General features: G+C 51.2%; 1 protein-coding gene across 1 annotated transcript; it reads right to left on the bottom strand.

The window, feature by feature from the left end:
* Positions 1-7457: 7457 nt before the first annotated feature.
* On the bottom strand, positions 7458-13003 carry CD19 (CD19 molecule; the record flags this gene model as incomplete). The annotated part of the gene is made up of 14 exons (XM_082858264.1): positions 7458-7546; positions 7649-7741; positions 8379-8435; positions 8532-8591; positions 8696-8764; positions 8847-8951; positions 9074-9187; positions 9575-9663; positions 9988-10036; positions 10307-10417; positions 11446-11739; positions 11850-12053; positions 12376-12663; positions 12913-13003. 14 exons carry the CDS (start codon positions 13001-13003, stop codon positions 7458-7460), a joined length of 1713 nt encoding a protein of 570 aa, XP_082714390.1.
* Positions 13004-18099: the final 5096 nt, after the last annotated feature.

The following is an 18099-nucleotide window of genomic DNA, read 5'->3' as shown; positions in this document are numbered from 1 at the left end:
GTCTTTTTCCTGGTTGGTGGAAGAGCGGGGCATCCTGGGAATTGTAGTCTGCAAGCCCTCAGGCTAGAGTGGAAGGAGTCCGGCTGGGAATTGCTTTTAGAAACCGCAGACCTCACGGGTATCCCGTTTATTCTTTCCCCCAACCGCTTGGTGGGCTGAGTAATTCCGCTCGACGCCGACCCCTCGCACACGACCCCTCCGTACAGAATCCGCACAATACGACCCTGGACCAACACTTCAATACCGCGCAACTCTCCGCATAACCTTCGACAGCATACATACCTTCCCTCACACTGGAGGTCCCGACAGACACTTTTCACGGGCAAAGTCAACCCAACATACACTCTTGCAACAGCCTCCCACAACGTACACCTAAGCACAACCCGCCTCACAAACACCTGGAAGGGCAAATACAAGTGAAAAGTAAGAGGCTTAATTCTCCCTGTTGAAAATAAGGGACGTGACTTCTCCCTCTTCTCCCTTTTCTTTCAGAATTTCTTTCTTGGAACTTTTCAAAATGTATGTAAATCTTTGTAATGGCTAACTAAGCCTCTTGCCAGTCTCATAACTCAGAACTCCAGGACCTGGGAGACATTTTCTTTTTAATTTAAGTTTAGTTGATTTACAGTGTTGTGTTTCTGGTGTACAGCAAAGTGATTCAGTTTTCTATATATTTTCTTTCTCAGATTCTTTTCCATTATAGTTTATTACAAGATATTGAATATAGTTCCCTGTGCTATGCAATAGGACCTTGTTGTTTGTCTATTTTATATTTAGTAGTTTGTATCTGCTAATCCCAAACTCCTGATTTATTCCACCCCCCACCCCACTCCCTTTCCCCTTTGGTAACCATAAGGTTGTTTTCTATGTCTGTGAGTCTGTTCCTCTTTTGTAAATAAGTTCTGGAGCCATCTTTTTGAAATGCAAGCATCAGGGGAAATAGCTCCCAATCTCCCCATCTCCCAGCTCCAGCGGGAGAATAACAGCCTAAATTCATGGAGGCTCTGCTGCAATATACAAAACCACCTCCCATCAAAAATACTGTAAAGCAACTACACTCCAATAAAAATTTTTTAAAAAAGAAAAGAAACGAAACTAGATAAATCAGACTCTAGAAAAAAAAAAAAAAGATGTCATAAGTTTGTCTTGCCCTTGGATAAAAGCCAATCACCATGATAAAGTTAGGATGATCTATGTGTGCCTAAAGGTAGTGTCAAGTCCTCTTACTTGAGGCCTAGTCATTGTTTATCTTGAAAACAAGATATGGGTTTTGAAAACTTATCTTGAAAACAGGATAATGGGTGGTACCTGCTTGGCTATATAAAATGGTGAGATTTCTTTCTGCTTTTGCAATCCATCTCTCAGGGGATTGCCTGTAACGTGCCTGGCATTCTGTTTAATGCTTATTCAATAATAAAACTGTTTTCTCAAACGTATGGACACCAAGGGGGGAAAGTGGCGGTGGAGGGTGCTGGTGGGGTGGGGTGGCGGTGGGATGAAGTGGGAGATTGGGATTGACACATATACATTAATATGTATAAAATAGATAACTAATAAGAACGTGCGGTATAAAAGATAAATTAAATAAAATTCAAATATTCAAAAAAATAATAATAAAACTGTTTTCTGTCTCTACTACCTCTGTGTAGAGGTTTTCTGGGTGGGAAGAAGGTTTTGTTTTTTCATTTCATTTCCCCAACACACCCACCAACGACATTGCATACCTCAGAGGCTACATATCCTCCACACATCTACTGTATCCACAACTCCTGTACAACATGCACCCCAACGCAGCACAGATGTAACCGATCGGGACCCCATGGGGCCTTCCTGGGACAGGCCCTCCCCCCATATCTTCTGCTTTAGCTCCTCTCTGAAGTATTGATACCTAGATAACAATATTTGATGCACACTTCCTAAGTTGTTTTACAGATGTGAAAACCCCCCACCAGGACTTGGGGCAGTGGTTAAGAATCCGCCTGCCAATGCAGGGGACACGGGTTCGAGCCCTGGTCTGGGAAGATCCCACATGCCGCGGAGCAACTAAGCCCGTGCGCCACAACTACTGAGCCTGCGCTCTAGAGGTCGCGAGCCACAACTACTGAGCCCACGCGCCTAGAGCCCTGCTCCGCAACAGGAGAAGCCACAGCAATGAGAAGCCCACGCACCTCAACAAAGAGTAGCCCCTGCTCAGCCGCCGCTCGCTGCAACTAAAGAAAGCCCGTGTGCAGCAACGAAGACCCAACGCAGCCATAAATAAATAAATAAAATTTTAAAACTATGCTTTGCCGAAACCATTTGGGGAGCTCCAGGCTTTTTAGGGCAGGAGCCACCTGTCTCCTTGCAGGGCCCTGAATAAACTTTTCTCTGCTCCAAACCTCGATGTTTTGGTTTGTTTGGCCTCACTGTGCATTGGGCACACGAACTTGCGCGCTAACACAGACACACCCCTCCTACACTTCACACCTCCCATATTGCCTCCAACTGCATGACCCTCGTTGGCCTTAGAAATAAAAGTCAGTTATTCTACCAGCAAGAATGTGTTTATTCAGGAATAGCAGAGGAATTGCAATTTGGGACAAGGAAGCTTTGGCGAAAGCCATAGGCAAGTCCAACAAAGAAGGTTATTTTATAGAGAAAAGGGAGGACATTGGGAGGGGTCGTTTTGAAGGAAAGTCCATTGGAGAAACGTGAAAGTTCAGGGTGATGATGGTTTCTCATTGCCTGAGTTGCTCGGGTAGTGGATTTCTTCTAGGAGATTTAATGTACATCTTTTCCTGTTGGGACCTGTAATTGATGATTCTTTCCTGTCCATGATTCTTTTGTTGGGGTCTTTAACTGACAGTTCTTCCTGTAATTGATGACAAGTGGTACAGCATGAAAGCTCCCCCTTCAGACTCCATTTTAGTGAGGTTTCCTTTCATTAATTTTCACTCCCCTGACACCTCACACTATACACGCCACACTATACTTCACACATAACATCCACACAGCATACACCCAATACCACCTGTCTCTCACACACTTAACGTTCACATAACTTGTACTTCACACATCCATCCAGTACAGCATCTTTTTTTTTTTCTTTTTTACAAATTAATTAATTTATCTATTTTTGGCTGTGTTGGGTCTTCATTGCTGCGCGCGGGCTTTCTCTAGTTGCGACACGTGGGGGCTACTCTTCGTTGCAGTGCGCGGGCTTCTCCTTGCGGTGGCTTCTCTTGTTGCGGAGCACGGGCTCTAGGCGTGTGGGCTTCAGTAGTTGTGGCTCATGGGCTCTAGAGCGCAGGGTCAGTAGTTGCAGTGCACAGGCTTAGTTGCTCTGTGGCATGTAGAATCTTCCCGGACCAGGGCTCAAAGCCGTGTTCCCTACATTGGCAGGCAGATTCTTAACCACTGCGCCACCAGGGAAGTCCCAGTACAGCATCTTTTTTTTTTTTTTTTTTTTTTGGCTGCGTTGGGTCTTTGTTGCTGCACGCGGGATTTCTGTAGTTGCGGCGAGCGGGGGCTACTCTTCGTTGCAGTGCGCGGGCTTCTCATTGTGGTGGCTTCTCTTGTTGCGGAGCACGGGCTCTAGGCGCTCGGGCTTCAGGAGTTGTGGCATGCGGGCTCAGTAGTTGTGGCACACAGGCTTAGTTGCTCGCGGCATGTGGGATCTTCCCAGACCAGGGCTCAAACCCGTGTCCCCTGCATTGGCAGGCGGGTTCTTCACCACTGCGCCACCAGGGAAGTTCCCCCAGTACAGCATCTTGATGACCACCCACATCCCATCCCATCCCCCTCCTCTGCTACACACACCCCAACTCAGCCCACACTTCAAGTGCTCCACGTAGACTCAGCCAAGGTCAAGACTGAAAGCACACAACCCCAGCAGGTGAGTCTGTTCCCCAAGGAACAAAGACTCTGGACCTGGCAGAGTGGACTCCAAGGACCTCCTAGCCCTGGGAACTCTTCATCCACTCTTTATAGTAAGGCTGGAAGCATAGAGATTACACCAAAAGCCCTTCTGCAGCCTCGGTCCCTACCTGGGAGGCCCCTGCAAACTAGGGGTGACCCTGAGGGCCTGAAACCTCTCTCAAGCCTCCTTCTCCCTAAATCTTGTTCAGGAACTATAAGTGATCCAGTCCCTGCCAAAGAAACAGGTCATGGGGTGGGAATTTGTGAAGCTTTGGAGTGTGGCTTTCTTCTGAGCAGGTCCCTGCACTGGAGGAGTTCCTAATCCAAATATTCTGTGTGCCCTCTGGCTCCTGGGACACAGTAGGCCCTTAATAAATGCCAAATAATAATAATAGCTAATGTTCGAGTGCCTACTATGCTACTGTCATGTGCTTTACATCTCATTTAAGATTCACTAAGGTAGCTATCATTATTATCCCTGTTCTACAGACCAGGAAACTGCAGCACAGAGAGTTTGAGTCACACAGCCAGAAAGGGTTGGAGCTGGGATTCAAACTCAGGTAGTCTAATTCCAGAGCACTGGGCTGGAGTTAGCACACCTCTGTTCCTCATCTTCTCCCAAGACTTCACTGGGTAGCAGAGCTCACAGGAGTAGCTCCAGCCTCTGGCCCCTGAATCTCAGGACTTGGCACAGTCCTTCATTCACTCCTCCTTCCCCACTCATTTCCTGAGCTCCTGATCTTTGCCATCCCCTGGCTGGGTACCAGGGGCACAGAGAAGACCCAGACATGGATTCACCCTTGAGAAGGTAGGATGTTTACACCAGGAGTGTCATGTTCAAATGATTCAGGCACAGGCAGGAGACCTACATGAATGAAGCAGACTGGGTGAAAGGCAATAGGGAATGGTGGGGACTTTGGCAATATGGAAAGCTTACATTAGCTGAAGGGTAAGTTCAGGTCAGGGTGTGAATCCTGAGCTAGATCTGGGATATTTATTATCTTTTTTTTAATTTTGTTTCTGCCACATGGACTGTGTCCAAGATGGAAGGCCAAGGAAATGCTGAAGTTTCATTTCCCATCCCCTGCATTCCAAACGTACACTATGCAAATATAACAAGAGGCATCGCTTTCCTTCTTTTCTTTTTCTTAATAGATACCTGAGCTCAAAAGCAGGACAGAATCTCCCTGGTTCTAGAAATAACGAAGGAAATCAAAGCTACAACATTGAGAGGGCAGCGCATGGGAATGCTGGGATCCCTGGGATTGGAGTTTTAATGTCCCCGTGGGGACAGAGGTTAAGGCTGAGGCCCCAGGAAGAGCAGAGATGGAATCCAGAAATCTGGCTGCTGAAACTAAGCCCCATGTGCAAAGCTGGGAGCTGAGAAAGGACTGTCTCTCCTGGGCACAGAAGACAGAGGGGAAAACAATCCATCCACAGGCCTTGGGATGCAGTTTGGAAAAAGTCACGGCAGGAAATCAGAATCCCCAGAGTCACCAGAGTATGGGCTTGGAGTCAGACCAAACCCCTAGGGCAAAAGCCTGCTCTAAATAAAATGGTCAGAAACCTGTGTAGCCTGTAAGACTGTGGCAGAAGCCAAAGCAAGCTGGCCCCAGAAGATGTGAGTGAGGCAAAGGACTCCTGCAGGAGAAACACAAAGAAGTCAAAGAACGCTTCCATGGTGATACACCATGGGAGGCTTCACCCCATTGTACAGATGATGATAATCGCCTCCTCCCTAATGCTACTTTATAACTGGGAACACTGAGGGTCATTGAGCTTGAGTAAGGTGCCTAAAGCCAGCTAGCAACTGAAGTATTTAATTTCTCTGTGCCGCAGTCTTCTCAGCTCTAAGGTGATAATAATTTTAGCGTACCTTCCTCATAGAATTGTCATGAAGATAAAATGGGCTGCTACTTGTAAAGCATTTATTAGAACAATGCCTGGCACATCATAATGGCGTTAATACAGTTAAAGTAAGTTTTAAAGGTTCAGAGATAAAGAAGGAATAGAGTCTCAAAAACAAACATAGGACATTATGAAGAAAGAACAGGTACATTAAGAAAAGGAGTTCTAGGGCTTCCCTGGTGGCGCAGTGGTTGAGAGTCCGCCTGCCGATGCAGGGGACACGGGTTCATGTCCCGGTCCAGGAGGATCCCACGTGCCGCGGAGCGGCTGGGCCCGTGAGCCATGGCCGCTGGGCCTGCGCGTCCGGAGCCTGTGCTCCACAACGGGAGAGGCCACAACAGTGAGAGGTCCGCGTACCGCAAAAAAAAAAAAAAAAAGAAAGGAATTCTAGAAATAAAAATATAGGTACTGAAAAAGTCTAGACCATCTTACAGACAGCGTTGAAACTTCTGGAGGAGAGGGACTAGGTTTCAGATGCCAGTCCTGGGTTTCAGAAGAGCACTGGAGCTGGGGAGACCAGGCAGAAGACACCAAGACTATCAATGACTGAGTCCACCTTTGCCTGAGACAGGCAGGAATTTGGGAGTGGTAGAGCTTGCTACATAATGGTTTCAGGGCCTGGAGACTTTTAGCTCTGAAGTCTTTGTGTTTGTGGTTTATATCATAGGCAGTTTACCAGGCAGCAGGCACCATGGTTAGAACAGCAGCCAGATTTCTGGATTCAGCTCTGTGAAGTGCTACTTGCATGACTTGGCCTCTCTAACCCTCAGTTTTCCATCTACACAACTGCACCTAGGAAGAGAGAGTGTCAAGAATGATATAGGGTCTGGAATTAGATGGCCAGCGTTCAAGTCCTGACCCCAACATTTATTAACTAGGTAAGTCTTGGGCATGTAATTTAGGGTCTCTGCCTCAGTCTCCTCATCTACGAAACAGGGTTGTTTGTGAAGATAAAATGAGCTAATATATATAAACATACACACACTTAAAATATACATAAAATACTTTGATACAATCCTGGCACATAACAAATGATTAATGCCTTCATTGATGTTAGAACATAGTAGATGCTCAATAAATGGCAGTGATGACTGCCAATTCCTGGATTGCTTCGTCTTCACTGGGCGCCACAAATACAACTGCTGAATGAACAATGACCGAATGACTGGCTGGCGGGAATGGCAGGCAAGTGAGGGAGATGAGTGCAGGTCAATTCCCAGGTGGGAAAAGGCCCTGTGGTTCCGGAGATGCAGTTCTCCCTTCTCCGCTGGATTCAAGAGGGGATGGGAATACACGCATCCTCACCTTCCCTTCCCCTCCCACACAAGGGCACTATGTCACAGGATTGGAAGAGCTCACTGAGTTTATTTGGGGAGTGCAAAGGGGGCCGAAGTTTCGCTTGTGTACACTGTGTGTATACACAGATACACGCGTCCTGAGTAACACTGCTCCAGAGGCTGGCGCCATCTGCTGGGGGCCCCAGATTTCAGAGTCAGGTGTGGATCTCAGGGGCCTGAGGAGGCCCATGCTATGCAGAAGAAATGGTAATGGGGAGCAGTCCAGGAGCCAGCACCCCACCTCCATCCCTATTCATCTCCCTCCTTCTTTCCCATCCTTGGAGGGCAGTTCCCAGCTCACCTGAAGGGAATCACCTAGTTGCTCCAGGTGCCCATGTGGCCCCCTCCTCCCCATGCTGGTTCTGGTCCATCGGGATTATCCATATTCTCATAAGAGTCTGCATCTGGTCAGGACCAGGAAGGAGTAAGATATAAGTGGAGCTGAAAGTCAGCTGGGAGGGAGGAAGCCTCAGAGGACAATGGGAGACAGCAGGAGAAGCACCCACCTTCTTCATGACTGGGACCAGGCTGGGCTTGAACAAAGCGGAGCTGGGGGACTGCATACAGGATCCCTCTCATATCCTCATAGGACTGGGACCCTGCTTGGCCAGGGGATGGAGAGTTGGAAGCCTGGGAGCCATGCTGGGGGCTTGGGGAAGGGAAGTGCAGCTTAAGATACTGAGGGAGTCTTAGGGGCAGAGGAAAGTGGAAGGCTTGAACAATATTGTGCTAGGAAGGAGTGACAGGGCTAGCATCAGAGGAAAGTGGAAGGCTTGAACAATATTGTGCTAGGAAGGAGTGACAGGGCTAGCATCAGGTTCCGGGCCCTTGTTTGTTGTAGGGTTTGATCACGTGTGGTTAGATTATGGTCGTGGTCAGAGAAAAAGTGAAGAACGGAATTGGAAGGAGTCAAAGTCAGAGTTGTGAGGAGGTTGTAGAGAGAGCTCGGGTCAAAGGTGAGGCCTGCATTGTGGCTGAGGTGAGCTGGAGGTCAAAGTCCAGGCTGGAACTGGATTGGGGTTGGGGCTGATGTTGATGATGAGGGATGGGGTGAATACTGGGCGTCAGGATGGGCATTGGGGTCAGTGTTGAGGTTAGAGTTAGGAGTCAAATCTAAGGTCAGGATTGGGCTTGGGTTTGGGGTCAGAACCAAGGTCAAGGTCGGGCCTGACATTAGAGCCGAGGCCACATCAACCCAATCTGGACAAAGACAGGCAGGTCCCAAGCACTTCTCACCAAGGGAGGTTGCCTCCCTGCTGGGGTCCCAGGCTGACCCATGGGGGCTCAGGAAGTCTGGAGAAGGAAGAGGGAAGTCACTCCCGGCCTTCGCGTCACACACACCACCACCACCCATCCACCCCGCAGGAATGTGACCATCCTCACACACACCTGTTGTCCTGGCAACTGGCTGGGCCAGTTCTTCATCCTCATTCTCGTAAGATTCAGCTGCTGCCAAAAAAAGAGAACTCTAGGGACCACTCCGGCCCTGTAGGGGATCCACAGCCCTGTGGGATCTCCCAAGTCTATGAGGCCCCACGAGTACCCCAGATTACCGTTGGAGAAGGAGTCTTCATCCTCAGGACCCAAGACCCCTTCCTCAGGGTTCTCATAGCCGCTGCCATCTGGTGGAGAAGGAGGGGGATCCAGGGAGGGCTCACAGCCCGCCCCAGCTGAGAAGGTGAGGATGAGGGAGGGCAGTCTTACCCTGGGAGAGCTGGTCCTGCCCAAGGTTGGAGTCGTTCTCGTAGAACTCGGAGCCCTCCTCACTGTCCGGCTCCTCATAGGCCTCCCCTTCCTCTTCTTCTGGGCCTGGGGTTTGGGGACGGGGGTGGGAACCGGGTCACGGGCCCCCTCCTCCAGGCCCCAGTCCACTATTCCTGCCACAGACCGCACCAACACCTCCCACGTGAGTAACCATCCCCCTCAATCACCGGTCCCTGGTGGGCTCCGGGACTCCGAGGCTCTGGCCTCCTGGACGTCGCTGCGCGGATTTCCGTAGGGCGGCACGGTGGCTCCCAGGCCCGCAGCCCACCGCAGGGCGCGTCCTGGCGGGTGAGAGGAGACGGGGGCGGTCAGGGCTACGGGCAGAGGATGCTTCAGGGCCTGCTGGAGGACTCCGGGTCTAGGTACCCAGCCTTGAGCCAGCAGGGCGGGATCTAAATCTAGAGGCGTGGCCTGAAGTCTCGGGCGAGGTTCTGGGGTCAGAACCGGACTTCAGGTGCCGAGTCTGGGGGCGGGGATACGAGTTCTGGGGGCGGGCCTTGGTCCTGGGGGCGGGGCTCAAGTCTGGGCGGGACTCCGCACCATGGGGCGAGCTCTTTTCTGAAGGCGGAGCTCCGAGCTCGGGAAGGCTAGGAGCTCAGGGGTCTAGAAGGATGAGGAAAGTGGGTGGGGCTCTAGCTCTGGGTCAGGGACCTGGCGGTGCCTCCTACCCGTGCCAGAGTGGGGAGTGGAGAGGGAGAGCATGTTCCCGTACTGGTTCTGGGCCCCGTTTCCCGGGGGAGGCGTCACTTTGAAGAACCTGGCGGAGGAAGGGGAATTGCACTGTGAGGCCAGGTCTGGAGGGGACTGGAGGGGACACTCAAGATTCAGGCTAGACCCTCAGAGGTTAAAATGTGGTCACTTGTTATGAGCACCTCTGTTCTGCCACATCCTACGGAGGGGTCTGCGCTCACTCGAAGGGGGGACTTCACAGAGGAGGTAGCTTTGGTGCTGGGCTTTGAAGGTTGGGCAGTATTTCAACCATAGAGATGGAGAAAAAACACCCCGAGCAGAGGAAACAGCAAGTGCAAAGCATAAGGTGAAAGTGCAGGAGTGGGAGCCTGGAGAGCACCGGCATCATTACCTTCTAGTGGGATCTGTCATTCGCTTTCTTTTCCTCCTCAGGATCAGGGCTGGGGGGAGTTAAGGGGAATGATCAGAGGAGGGACTCAAGAGTGAAGATTTGGGGGATGCTGGGGAAGTCACTTGGAGGAGATGGGATTTCAAATTCCAAAGAGCTCGGGCAGTTTGGGGGAGGGGGTAGAAAAGGAGTGGGGGCAGGATTCTGAGGTCTGTGGGGGAGGTGTGGGAGGAGAAACAGATGGTTGTCAGACTGGCCAGTGTGGCCTCTCCTGAGGAGGGAGGGGTAAGTTTGGGAAGACCAGCTGGGGGACATGACTCACCTCTTCGAAGATGAAGAAAGCCCACCAGGGAAGCCAGGCAGAAGATCAGATAAACTAAAGTCACAACAGGGACTATCCAGCCACCAGTCTCCAGTAGCCAATGCCATACTGCTAGGGGGAAGGAGCTATGAGATGAAGACCCCGGGCTGGCATCTTGCTGTCCAGCCTCAATACCTCAAAGGGCCCTAAGTCTGGGGGGCCGGGGCAAGACACAGATCCTCAACGTCCCAAGCTACAGGGAGGGCTCTCCTCCCTCCCTCTGAGGACCCGGAGCCTGGCACGGGGCCTGGAGTGGCATCTGTTAAGCAAACCATGAACAAACTATGACTATAGTCAGACACAATGTTAGGATTAAGGGGAGCATAATTATCAGCTTCCTGCTGCAGTTAAGGACAGCCATGGTCAACGTAAAGGGCAAAGTCAAGTTCACAAGGTTAGAGGTGAGATGCGGCAATGTGCTGCCGAGGTCGAGTTTGGAGGGAAAGTTCAGGATGAGTTTGAGAACTGTGGTTGCAGTAGCATGGTAGGATTGAAAGAAGGGAGACAGAATGGGCAGAACATTACGGCCAATTTGGTGGACAGGTGAGGAAAAGGAAGGATGCCCAGGTTGCTGGCTTGGGCACATGGGCAGGTGGTAGTGTCCTTCACTTCTAGGGCCACCTAGAAGACTGTGCTTGAGGAAGATACCGAGTTTGATTTTGTACATGTTGCAATGTCCATGGACATCAAATGGCAATGCCACGAGTTGGCTGGGTGTGGGGTGTATGGAGCTGAGTCACCAAGGCATGGTGGCCTAAGGAGCCATGGGAGTAAAGGAGGTCAAACAAGAAGAGTGTGTAATCAAGGGCGAGAAAGTGTAGACAGGGATAAGAAGAGGGCTCAAGGCTCCAACAGTGAGGAAGGAGGGAGGAAGGAAGCCTCTCCCAAAGTTGATGGGAAGAAACAACCAGTGGCAAAAGACCCAGAAAAGTAGTGTCTTGGAAGCAAGGGAGGAAAAAGTTGGGGTCAGTGTTCAGTGTAGAGGTTGGGGCTTGGGATGAGGCTGCTACTAGCCCTCAGGTTGGGGAACCAAGGTTGCCGGGCTTCCGGTTCTTCCCAGTAGCCCCACTCAGATGCCCCACAATTGGGAGAAACTCTACCTGACTGGGCAGTGACCTTCAGCTGCATCTGGGTGGTCACGTTGCCATGGTTACAGTGATAGATGCCAGCATCTTGAGCTGTGGTCTCGGGCAGCAACAGAACAGCCTTTCCCCCGAGGGTGCCCATGACCCACATCTCTCTGAGTTGGGCATCCTCACTCAGGTTTAGGCTCAGCAATTTGATCCTAGGCTTCTTGGGACGCACATGGATCCAGGAGATGGGGCCTCTGGCCAGTGAGGTACGGGATGCCCCACAGGACAGCGAGAGTGTGGAGCCAGGGGCCACCGTGAGGTCTGGGGCAAGGAGAGCCAAGGCTAGGGAAGTGTAGTCCTTGGGGGTCTCCTCCCCTGCACACCATCCAGTTCCCATCCCCCCACTTCCTGGCATCTCCCCAGCACCTTACCATGGTTGTTGCTCTGGTTCAAAGTGCCGTTAGGTGGGGCACAGGCAGAGTCTGTGTGTAAGATCTTAGGGTTGTTCTTGACCCACACATAGACCTGGGACCTTGTGGGGTGACCAGAAGAGGGCCTGGGGCCCTCTGAGGACCTGTTCCACAGGCCACAGCTTGGGTCATTTAGGTCTGAAGCATTCCACCGGAACAGTTCTCCTGGGAAGATACCCAGAACCAGATACAGAGACATCTAGGAGAGGCAGAGAGATACAGAGACCCAGAAAGGCAGAGGCAAAGACCCAGAGAGAGACAGAGAAACAGCGACTCAGAGAAAAGAGTGAAAGACAAATACAGAGCGCGCAGTGCTGACGTCACGAAGCCACAGCAGTTTTTAGAAGCCACCTAAAACTGGCTCCCAGCTTGTCCCTTGGACCCTCCAGCCCCTCCCTCCAGATCCATTTCAGCTGCTGGACCTCCTCCATCTACGGTGGGCCTCCCTCTTCTCATCCAGCCCTCCCTGCCCCAGCCCGGACCTCACCGCTGCCCTTCACGCTGACCGTCCAGCCAGGCTGCCAGGCTTGCTCAGAAAAGGGGCCTCGCTGGCACAGGTAGAAGCCCCCCATCTGGTCGGAGACATTGAAGATGAACAGCAAGGTTCCCTGGGGCTCCTTCAGGGTGCCCAGGGGCCCCACATGGATGCCCAGGCCTGGTGACCCTAGGCTCAGCTCTAAGAAGGGTGTTGATTGGGAGCCCCGAAACCAGGCCAGTTGCTCAGGGGGACCATCTGAGAGACCGTCAAGGCATGGCAGCACAGCATTGCCTCCCTCTGTGGAGAGAGAGAAGGATGGGGGTGGGGAGTGAGGAGCCCCTAGCCCCCTTCACTCCTCACACTGGGTTATAAAGCCAACGACCCCACCAGCTGGGAGTGGAAGAGTCCTCAGAGTCCTTGCAGTCGTCCCCTGAATTTTACAAGTAACAAAATGGAGGCTCAGAGAGGGTAAGTGACTTGGCCAAGGGCACCCAACCGGAACCCAGGTTTCCAGCCCTTCCATCCACCTCTGCCCTCCGGACATACCTTTAGCCTCCAGTAGGTGTGTTTCCTGGGACCTGACTCCCATGGGGGTAAGGAACAGGTGGAGGAAGAAGAGGAGGAGAGGAGGTGGCATGGTGGCCAGACTCCCCGGGGCACCCAGCTTCGCCGCGCGGGGGATGCTGGGGCAGGCGGGGACCTGGTGGGCACTGAACCATGGGCGTCTGTGGGGGAGGACGGGCAGTCCCCCCGGAGAGGAAGGGGTGGTCATGCCTCAGGCCCTTTCTCCATGCACCCCTCCAGAGCCACAAAACTCGCCTCCTCCCTGCTACCGCGTTTTATTTTCATCACAGCACTTACCACCATGTGAGATGATCTTATTTGCGTGTCTCCTTTCTTGGTGGATTTCTGTTTCCCCACTAGAAAGCCCCTTGTGGCAGAGACTTTGTCCTGTTCACAACTGTACACGCAGTGCCCCGGAACAGTGCTTGGCACGTTATTGTGTAGGCGCCCAAGGAATATTTGTTGAATGAGTGGGTCCAGGCTCCCTCCTTCTCCCCCTCCTCCCTCCTTCAACCTCAGGCTCTTAGTTCATTTCCCTTCACACACACACCCCCTTCATTCATTCAACCAACGTCTCTTGGGCCTTTCTCCACCTCCGTACAAGCAGCCCATCACACATACGGTGGGATCTGGCAGACCTGAGTGTGAATCCTCCACCTCCGCCACTTGGCTAAATGTCTTCATCTTTCTAAGCCTTAGTTTCTTTCTCTGTAAACTGGGGATAATAACCGTAGTCTCAAAATATTGTTTGTGCTTTCAGGTCCCTGGGGCCAGGATGACACCTCCACACTGTGGCAGTGTATGGCCTGTTCTTAATTGCTGCTAATTCGATGATGACCCCTGTCCCCGTTTCCCCAAAGCATCAGCTGGGCCAGAGTGACGTGTCACAGATGAGTGAAAGAGGAGTCCCTGCTTCCCTCAGAGATAAAGGGAGCCGAGCTGCAGCGCTGCATTGGGCTTCTCGGCCTCCAAGATCTCCTCCCACTTCCAGAATCCAGACATAACTTTGCATGTTCCCCTTCCCGGGAGAAAACCAACTGTCAGAAAGGGAGACACACTGCCCCCTCGCCCTTCTTCCCCTGAGATGGATCCTGGCTTTTCCTCATCCTGCTCTACAGTGCCCGGTAGACAAGTGCTATGTTGAATACAGACCTTGTTAAGACTTGTCCCGTAGCTTGGTATTACAGATGTGCTATTCGTGCAGTAAGGTGAAGGCTGTCTGCCCAGAGAAATTCATAATTTATATAAGAAAATAAATTTCATAAATTAAAAAATGTATATATATTGTTTGTGGAGATTAAACAGGATGATATACATACGGCACTTGTAGCTTAGCACAGCACATAGCAAGCGCTCTCAGTTCGTGAGAGACAGTGTCCATTAATAGCTAAGGATTCAAGCCATTCTGCTACTGGGGCTCCTTTGCAGCGGTACTGAGGAATGACTGATGCTTCATGCCCCTTTGTCTCCCAGCTCTTCCCCAGGAAGCCCCTGCTTCAGTTATGGAAGGAACCCATTTAGAAGTGGGAAAATTGAGCCCCCCCCCCACACACACAAAGGCAGGGTGTTGCCTGAGATCACACATTGGGCTGGTGGTACAACTGGGCACCAGAACCCAGGCGTCCTGACTCTTAAATCTGTTCTTCTGACACACACCCCTCCATGTCTCTCTCTCTCTCTCTCTCCCCCCCACCCCACCCCACCCCACCCCCTCCATGTGAATCTCTGTGTCTGTCACTGCTGCAGTCACCGAGGGAAAAGGGCCAGGGACCCAGGAGACCTGCTTTCTCAGTTGCTGGTTCCCAGGCCTGTCTCACTGGGCTGTGGCTTCCTGTTTGCCTTAGGCAAACCCCAGGGGACCCTCCAGCTGTCAGGGCCCCCACCTCCCTTTGGGGGGGTTGGGGTGGCTGGGGAGGGGGGAAGAACATGGAGCCAGTGAGGGGGCAGGACCCCATCTGCCTTTCCTTCAACAGAATCTCTCTCATCCCTTCACTAGCTTCCCAGCTGCCTCACACGCAGAGTCTTCTTGCTAGAGCATGCCAGCTCCCTGCTTAGAAGGTTCCAGAGACTGTTATCTGCCTAAAATAAATATTCCAAAGGCCTGAGGGAGGCTGCCCGTGACTACATTTCCTACCTCAACTCTCCACCACTCTGCCCCTGACTCAGGGCCTTTGCACTTGCTGCCCTTCTTCCTGGATCTGCTCTTGGCTCTTCACTCCACTGGCTCCTTTCCATTGCTCAACTCTCAGTTCAAACATTGCTTCCTCAGAGAGGCCTTTCCTGACACCCCAGGTACATTGAAATTAACCTCACACGCCTGTTTTATTTCCTTCCCAGCATTTGCCCCAGTCCCAAAGTCCGCTTGTTTATTTTTTAGTCTTCTCATTGGCCACCTGCCCTAGATTATTCATTGTGCTACAACAGGGCTCTTTACTGCCTGGTTCACTGGCATCCAGTAGGTGCTCAATAAGTGTTTGTTGTATAAAGGAAGGAAGTTAGTTATGGTTTCCAAAGGGGAAATGAACGGGGGGGGGGAATAAATTAGGAGTATGCGATTAACAGATACAAATTACTATACATAAAATAGATAAGCAACAAGGATTTAGTGTATAACACAGGAAACTATCTTCAATATCTTGTAATAACCTATAATGGAAAAAAATCTGAAAAAAAAATATATATATACACAACCGAATCACTCTGCTGTACCCTGAAACTAACATAATATTGTAAATCAACTAAAATAAATAAAAAGGGGAAGGAAGTTAGGAAGAGTGACAGGAAACTTTTTCTCTTTCCCCCATGTACTCAGTCACCAAAGCTAGTTCATTTTCTATCCTCAATATTTCTAGAGTCAATTTTCTCCTATTTTGGACTCTTCTCAACCAGAACCATTCAACAGCTTCTTTTGTGGGCTCTCTGTCCTCTACTTCCTTTACTTCCCACCCACATTCCTCACATTCCTCACAGAGAGTGTTTCCTTGGAATTAGCCCTGTGCTTCCCCTGCTCAACAGCCTTCAATGACTCCCAGGGTCTCGGGTTAAAATCCAAGCCTGATAGTTGACCGGAACCTTATTTACAGGCATCATTTCATGCCCTTCCCAAGAAACCCTGCCACATATACAGGGAGTCTGGACTCTATTCTGAGGGCAAGAAGCTCTTGGGGATTTATAATCTAGGAGTTGACCTGGTCAGATTTGCATTTTCTAAAACTACCCAGGCTGCAGTGGGGTGGGGGAGGGGAGGGGGTTGGAGGGAGGCCAGAGAGATCAGTAAGGAAAGTGTTCATTCACTCATTCACCAAATATTTATTTATTACTGTTTATTTACCCGGCACTGTGCTAGGTGCTGGGAAAATAACAGGGTACAAGAAAGACAATGTTCCTAATCTCATGGAGCTCTGATTCAAGTCTTGGGGGCCACAGAAGGCTAAAGGGGGTAATAAACATGTTAACCAGTAAACAATTGGTTAACCAATTGTTAATAAATAATAAATAAGTTAACCAATAAACAATTTCAGGTGGTGAGAAGTCTCTAACGCGATCTAATGGTGGACAGGTGATAGAAGTGGCTACTTTAGATAGGGTGGTCAGGGAAGGCATCACTGAGAAGGTGACTTCGGAGCCAAGACCTGGGGTGGGGAAAAGCTTGATGTGTTCAGGTAAGGTCATGTTTAGTTTTCAGCAGCCATGGCTCACGGGCCCAGCCGCTCCGCGGCATGTGGGATCCTCCCGGACCGGGGCACGAACCCGCGTCCCCTGCATGGGCAGGCGGACTCCCAACCACTGCGCCACCAGGGAAGCCCGGTCATGTTTAGTTTCGTAAGAAATTGTCGTACCCTTTTCCACAGTAGCTATACCGTTTTACATTCCCATCCGGAATATATGAGAAACTCAGTTTCTCCATCTATTCACCAGCATTTGGTATTATCACTCTTTTTAAATTTTAGCTGTCCTGGTAGGTGTGCAAGTAGGAAATCTGCAGTTCCCTAATGGCTAATGATGTTGAATATCTTCTTTCATGCACATATTTGCCATCTGCGACATCAATGAAATGTCTATTCCTGTCCTTCGCCCATTTTTAAATGAGACATGACCTGTTTTACAAAGATCACTCTTAATTGCTTTGAGAATTAACTAAAGGGGCCAAATGGCAACACAGGGCGAGCCTCTGGCAGCGTGGAAGTTCAGGAAAGAGATGATGGGGACTGGGGCTGGGTGGGGCTAGTGATGGTGGGACTGGGGCTAGGTGTCAGAGCTGAAGATGAAGAAAAAGGGACCCGTTCTGGAATATTCAGTCTTTTGGAGGTAGAGCTTACAGGACTTGCAGGAGGACACGAAGAACCAAGGACTTGCAGGCTCCTGGAATGTACTTTCCAGAGGGAGAAACGGGTTTGGGAGAAAGGCAATCAAGGCTCTAGACTGAAGTTTGAGTTACCTGTCACCGTCCAAGGGGAGAAATCAGGTCGGCTGTTGGAGGGGAGAGGTCACAGATAATGAGAGCTTGACCTAGGGCAGCGGCCAACAGAGGAAAGGAGGGATTTGAGAGGCACTGGGAGGTGGAGGGAGGATTAGCAGGAAGCGGTGACCGGCTGAATATCAAAGTGGGGATGGGGACTTGGAAGTTTCTGACTTCTACGACTGACTACGCGGGGACCCAGGCGCCCAGAAAAGTGAAGTCGACCCATTAGCCCTGCCCCGAGGACGCTCCACGAAAGCTGAGGTGCAAGGAGGCCAGACCACAATTCGCTGTAACGTGAGCCTAGCTCAGGCGGAAGGGCGGCCAGGAACCGATCAAAGGGGTCAGCTCCGAGGCTTGGGAGAGACCGCGAGAGCTTCGCCCTCCTTAGGCTGAGGCAGTGGGCGTCCCGGAGGACGTGTAATTTGAGCAAAGCTTCCAAGGTCACGCGGAGACGCCCAAAGGCCTTTGACGAAAGAACTACTTCGTGGTTTGAACGGCAGGCGTCCTTCTCGAGCATCGCTGCCCAACAAAGAAGGCGGGGAGAGGCGGGACCTGGGGCCGCGGCCGGGAGTCCACTCGGAAATCTTCGGCCGAGTCTCGGCCACCCCTCCCCAACTCCGGCCTCAGCCTCGAGCCCAGGGCCGATCCGGAAACAGCCGAGCGGATCCGGAAACAGCCGAGAGGACCCGGAAGCGGTGAGCGCAGTC

The sequence above is a fragment of the Leucopleurus acutus genome (assembly GCF_964270905.1).
Source record: "Leucopleurus acutus genome assembly, chromosome: 16".
In the NCBI taxonomy this organism is placed as follows: domain Eukaryota; kingdom Metazoa; phylum Chordata; class Mammalia; order Artiodactyla; family Delphinidae; genus Leucopleurus; species Leucopleurus acutus.
The sequence above is the reverse complement of the archived record's forward strand: the minus strand, read 5'-3'. Positions and strand labels throughout refer to the sequence as shown.